The 6,732-nt window shown below is 37.5% G+C and overlaps 1 protein-coding gene across 4 annotated transcripts in view; it reads left to right on the forward strand.

Annotated features, from left to right (window-relative positions):
• Window positions 1-6,732, forward strand: part of LOC107660507 (sentrin-specific protease 6-like) — a 46,372-nt gene that overhangs the window by 36,435 nt on the left and 3,205 nt on the right. For 3 of the 4 annotated variants that reach the window (XM_016449825.1, XM_016449824.1, XM_016449827.1), the window contains 4 exons: window positions 955-1,028; window positions 1,873-1,961; window positions 3,279-3,377; window positions 3,576-3,726. In XM_016449825.1, the coding sequence (XP_016305311.1) occupies window positions 955-1,028; window positions 1,873-1,961; window positions 3,279-3,377; window positions 3,576-3,726 (413 nt within the window). The remainder of the gene's footprint in view (window positions 1-954; window positions 1,029-1,872; window positions 1,962-3,278; window positions 3,378-3,575; window positions 3,727-6,732) is intronic. The other variant, XM_016449826.1, reaches the window with a different exon arrangement.

A 6,732-nucleotide genomic window follows, 5' to 3' on the forward strand; every position in this document is an offset into this window, starting at 1 on the left:
TAGATTAAACATAAATGTTCTTTTCTGTAGGCCAGGCCTATATGTTACGATGAAATTAGGTGATGCATGAATTGCTATGAATGACATTTTTATTTAACAACTACAATCACAGTAGTATATTGACTGATTTGTTGAACTTCCAACCTTGTAAGCATGTAATAATTATGACAACATAAAGCACTGACAAATAAGCCTGGTGTAAACATTAATATGAAAGTCAGTAATAAATCACACAAACTAAAGTAGATTGCAGAAATATAAAAACAAATCTGTTGCTTTACCACACTACTTTAGGTAATTCAAAGTCACTGTAAGAAACATAGGTAAACATGTGGTCTGCACTTTTTAAACACTGTCTGTTAACTTTGGACCAGTGGTTCTCAAACTTTTTTGGTCCGCCCCCCTTTAAACTTATAAAAAAATCTGGCTCCTCCTTCCTCTCTATATCTCAGGATTGGTCTGGCAAGATATGCCTCGTCATATTTTCTGCATTTAGCTTTTAAATGACCAGCACCTGCCTGGGTCTGTGCGACTTCATCTATGGCTTTTCTCTTCGCTTTCACAAACCGATCCATCTCCCTTTCTAAGTTACGTCCTTTGGCTGTTTACTGTTTTATTTCTTTTCTTTTTCTGCTGATGGCCCGCGCTCGACTTGAAGCAGCGCTGCTTGGACAGATGGGTGTGTCATCAAAGTACTGCAAGAGCTATAAGAGAGCGCGGACGTCTCCTTATGCTTTCTCTCGCCGTACTTTGATGTCATACACCGATCGATCTTCAAGTCGAACACACCTTTTTACTCTCGCGTGTCACGTGAACGAGTGTAATTGCAGCCTCTGCGATTGAAAAATCGAATTTGCTCATATCGCGATATTATCGCAAATGCAATTAATCGTTCAGCCCTAATGCAGACTGCCGCTGGGTCACTGCTTGATTTCCGTTTGGTTTTTATTCTAGATGGTTTACACCGAATAATCGAGTGTTATGGGACAGATGACTCCCATAACTCAGATGACCAAAGCTCATGTCAGGTAAGTCGTCTCAGTTTGGCTAATCTGTGGTATCAGAGTTGACTTTTGTCATGTAGCCATCAAAGGGAGCATATATTGTAGGGATGTAAAGATTTATTTATTTTATCTGTGCAATGCTACAAAAGATTTCTAATTTAAATAAATGCTGTTCTTTGGAATTTTCTTTGGAATCTTCATTTCTTCAGTCTTCACTTCTAAGAGAAAATGGCCACAGTTTCAACAAAAATGTTAAGCAGCACAAATGTTTTCAACATTGATAATAATAAAACAATTCTTAAGCAGCAAATCGGCATATTAGAATGATTTCTGAAGGATCAGTTGACACTGTGGACTGGAGTAATGATGCTGAAAATTCAGCATTGGAGAGGCTTTTAGAAACATTAAAAAAAAATCTCATTGACCCCAAACTTTTGAATGGTACTATACATACTTAAATGTAAATAAAAAGGTTACACGGTTACAAGGCAACAATGGAACTATTTTAGGTAACAGAAATTGTAATAAAATAGTTTAGTTTCCAACATTGTGTTCATTTGAGCAGGAGTTCCTTCATATTTACATGTAAGGTTGTGAGGTCATTTAAAGCTAGCTAAAAGTAGCAAGATTACATTCATTTGGTGATATTTGATTTGGGTTATTGATTTCAGATAACCTTTACTGGAATACACAGTTCGGGTTATTAAAAACAGGCTTACTTTCATAATGGAAAATACTATTTTCAATTATCAACAACAATTCACTATTATGGTGTAGTGTGTATATTAGATTTTGACGAGAAATGTAATGTTTGGATAATTTTGGGGAGTTTAGTCTGTATCTCTCATGTTGTTATCTGTGTTTTCAGGACGGGTGTAGTGAAGATGACAGTTTGGTCGATGAGTATGGGAGTTTTGACAAAGCAGAGTTGACGTCCAAACCCACCATCTGCAAACAGTAAGAGCAAATATTCCTTAAATAACTTTGCATAGCTAATACATTATATTAAATATTTTGATTCAGTATAAAATTTTAGAACAGAGTGAATCCGTTACATCAAATCAGATAAATGTTTTAAAACATAAATTCTTTAACTTTTTAATTGCATGTTAGCTTGATTGACCCAATATTAACCCTGTTTGTTTACAGTTTGAAAGCTACAGAAGAGTTTAAACTAGAGATGCACCGATAAGAAATTTCTCAGCCAGTACAGGTGGTCATTCAGAATGATATCTGCTGATACCGATGCCAATAATTTAGTTTTATTAAAGTAAAAAAATCTCTCCCAACTAATGCTGTAAACTATACAGGGAACCCCCTCCATTTGGTACATTAGAGGTTAAAGGGATAGTTCACCCAAAAATGAAAATTCTGTCATCAATTACTCCCCCTCATGTCGTTCCAAAACCATAACACCTTCGTTCTTCTTCGGAACACAAATTAAGATATTTTTGATGAAATCCGAGAGCTCTCTGACCCTCCCATAGACAGCAAGGTAACTACCACGATCAACGCACAGAAACATAGTAAGGACATCGTTAAAATAATCCATGTGACATCAGTGGTTCAACTGTAATTTTTTGAAGCTACGAGAATACATTTTGTGCTCAAAGAAAACAAAAATAACGACTTTATTCAACAATTTGTCTCCGCGTCACCCTGGTGCCATTTTGGAGAGTATCACGACGCATGTGCATGTGTTCCTCTGAATGTAAACAACGTATGCTGTTCTGTGTCAGCAACATCACGCGCATACGTTGTTTACTTTATCCGAGCGTTAAATCGTCATTTATTTGTTTGCATTTTGTGATAAAAGTACAGGATTTGAAAGCTGAGACTTTTTCTTTTTAGACATGAAGCACAAAGCTCTTTGCAATATTTGGATCAGAGACGCATTGCAGATAATGTTTGGTGAAGGGGAAACCGTGGACCTGGCAACCTTGGCTTGAATTATGATTCATAGGGTCAAATAGAACCTGCGTTAACAGCGCGGTGTTGATGTCTTATTGTGTTATATAAGTATGACACATGCATTTTCTTCATGCAAGTTGCTGTCTGATACATTTTCTGCCCCCTTTTGACTGACAGGACATAAATAGTCCCTGATCATCTGCTGTTTTTAAGCAATTACTTTAATCGGCTGATACCGATTATTGGCCGATACATCGGTGCATCCCTACTTTAAACCAGTATATTATAAACAATGACCTGGGTTGGTTACCATTTAGAATTTAATTGTAAATTTTAAATTCCAATTCAGTTCCTAGTTTTCAGCACTCGTTGTGATGTTATTAAAATCCTCAGGCCTTGTATTCTGATCATGGACTCCCTGCGTGGACCAACCAGGTCGACTGTGGTGAAAACATTACGAGAGTAAGTTATTGCTCCGACACAGACGAGTAAAAATAAAACCTTTAAATGGATGTGATTTTCTGATCACAGATGTTTTTGCAACGAATAGTTATTTTTCTGTGAGAATCATGGACAATCGGCGTGAGTTTTTAAACAATAACGAGAGTGGCTGTAAGTTTGCATGTATATTAGTGAGTGTTTGTCCTGGTGTTTGTGCAGGTATCTAGAGGTGGAGTGGGAGGTGAAGAAAGGCTCCAAGAGGAGTTTTGGCAAGGATGTGATGAAGGGCTCGAGTCCTCGTGTGCCCCAGCAGGATAACTTCAGTGACTGTGGAGTTTATGTGCTGCAGTATGTGGAGAGCTTCTTTGAGGTGAGAGGACTCATGGGAACTGTATATCTAATAGTGGACTGGACAACATATTCTGGATCCCCCAGATTTTCAAAACACTGCCAGAGCTTCCTCATATTCTGCGCTTTCGTTCACACACATCCCAGACATCCTGGTAAAGATGAATGACATTGCAGTGTAATGGTTTCACGTTAAATCGAATAGGTAATTCAGGTCTCACTTTAGTTTTTGGACTAATTCTAAAGGCCATTGCACACCGAGTCCGAAATGTTTGCATAAATTGAAAAATAAATACGACCTCACGTTATGTCAATCACTTGTAAACACTGCCTCCGAAAATTTCATCCGTCATAAAAAAATTCGGATCGGGTTCGATTTTCTGCATTTTTCGCATCCGTAGCAAGCATTTTGAGAGGTGTTTTGACAATTCAGATCCACCATACAAGCGAACAACAAAATCCAGAATGGCGATTGTCAAGTTCATCCACTTCGTCTCGCAGCACAAAGCACCGTAAAGATCCTTGCACACTGAGTTCACAGAAACTGGTGGTCTTCTTTTTAATATGTGGCTCTAGTATCGCTAGCAAAGCATCAAACTGAGTTACTAGCCGGGTTTCCATCCAAAGTTGCGAATTTAACTAATGCGCAAAACTGGAATATTGCATAAAACATTTGCAAACAAGCATCGTTTCCGTCCAACAAGTCAAAGAGAACAAAATCGTCACTTCCTGATAAACTGGCACTATAAATCACTAAGAAAAGTAGGAGAATATAATAATTTTCATATATGATAAATTACTTGCGCCTCAGAGCGAGCAGACGAAACAACACAATGAATGCGGTCATTGCTTTCGGAGGTGGATGCTGCTTTTTGGAAACGCAGTCGTGTAAGACATTTATGGGAGGCAATTATACAGAAATACTTTGATGACAGACTTTGATGACAGATGCTCGTGCATTTCCGAATGACCATAACAACATTTCAGATGCTGTGGAATGAGATCGGTCCGCTGGTTAGTCGGGATTTGCCATCCCTTAGCGCAAAGTCACATGACTTTTTGATGCGCTTGGAGGAATTTATTCGCAAAATGCATTTCCATCTCTCATTATTCACATCAACCCTTTTTCGCACAAGTCAAAAAGCGTAAAAAAAAGCGTAAAAACTTTTTTGCGAATTAAGGGATTTTTATTCGAAATTTGGCATTTCCATCACTCGTTTCTCATGCGATACTTCAAAATGCGCATTAAAATAGGGTGATGGAAACATAGCTACTGACATCCTGAAGTAAACTTTAAATCGCCCGTGATAATCCCTCTTCTCCTTAATAAGGAGGGGGAACTCTCCTTCCTCTCTATATCTCAGGATTGGTTGGACCCAATATTTCCTTTCTTTTTCTCTTAAGAAGCGAGGGGACAACAAAATCATCCTCACTGCTTGAATACTCCATTTAGTATTGTTTTGTGATTTTTTTCGCAACGGATTAATTAACACGCATCGGACTCAGTGTGCAAGGTTTCTGTGCGTGACGAATTTTTAGGATGACGAATACGAAAATTTCGGACTCCGTGTGCAAGGACCTTTACTATTAACTACGACACCACAATAATCTCCTAATTTGCTGCTTGTAGCAATAGTAAGGTAGTTGTTAAGTTTATGTATGGGGTAGGTTTAATTGATTTAACATATGGTCATGCAGAATAAGACACTAATATGTGCTTTATAAGTACTAATGTTAGTAATATGCATGCTAGTTAATAGTGAGAATTGGTCCCTAAACTAAAGTGTTACCGGAATTTTCATACAACCGTGTCTGTCGCCAGCTGTCAAGTGCAGCTTTCGTGGGCTGTGAAATAAAACAAACAAAAAAAGTTACAAGCTTGTTTTTTGCAATCGCACATTTTTACAGGAATTATGTTAACCGATCTCAGAATTTTGCCAGAAGTGTTGCTTTTTGTGTGCCCAGATATATTAAAAGAATCATTAAAGGAACCAGTAACCTTAATCTGAATGGAAACCAGTATTGAATTTCTTACGATTTCTGTTCATAATAGCTCTGCACACCTGGAAAGAGTGTCAGCTGATCAGAATCAGTAATTCAACAATACAGGGCTGCAAGAACTAATCAGTAAAGAAGAAAACTGACAACAAATGTGATTATCGATTGCACTCTGTACATGGAAAACATCTGTCAGTTCCACTACTTTAGACCAGTGAATTTGCAGGAAAAAAGTGACCGACACAAGATGTCCTAAACGTGAAGCACTTTGAAAGAGCACAGAGGATGCATGTGCTGTTTCATGCGTTTGAGGCTTGTTTTCCTCAGCACATTAACTTGCATTTTACACTTGTATCCTTCTCTGTAAATGCTAGAAAGTCACACATTTCTATTTTGCATAATGGCTCATCCTGACAGCACGCATACAGTATTCACATCAAACAGATGAAGCGCAATAATTCTGACTAAAACTTTGTACATTTTACTAGCTTGACATTTAATGCTGGTCTAAAATTTTACAAGTAACAAGTGATTGTATTTTTAGTTTTCAGAATATAAATGTGATCTGTTTATCATATGAGCATTATTGTTATTATCTACTTTCAGATGGTAAGCAGTCAGTTTAAATTTGAACCCCTTTATTTCACATAACGTTCAGTTGCTCATAGCCTACATAGATGCATTCACTATACTTGTTTTCATAGACTTCATCATTTGGAGGACAACATTGGGCAGAATGTGGAATAGCAATTTTTTTAAATAATGGATTAAACAAAGAGATGATCTACAGATGAATCATCTCTACAACAATGCTGTAGTACATTATTGATTGCATTTTTCTCCACTCACGTTGACTTATGTCAGCAAAGAAGTTGCTTCAGGGGAAGAGAAAATTATTACATGCTGATGAAAGATTATAAAAACACTCATTTACATTCAGACACTTTAGTGACCCTCATATAACTGAACTGACTGTTGAATTGGCAACTAATGCAATAACTGATTATTTTATTTGCTCCCCCACCCCCCC

The sequence above is a fragment of the Sinocyclocheilus anshuiensis genome, unplaced genomic scaffold (assembly GCF_001515605.1).
Source record: "Sinocyclocheilus anshuiensis isolate Anshui unplaced genomic scaffold, SAMN03320099.WGS_v1.1 scaffold659, whole genome shotgun sequence".
Taxonomy (NCBI): Eukaryota; Metazoa; Chordata; class Actinopteri; order Cypriniformes; family Cyprinidae; genus Sinocyclocheilus; species Sinocyclocheilus anshuiensis.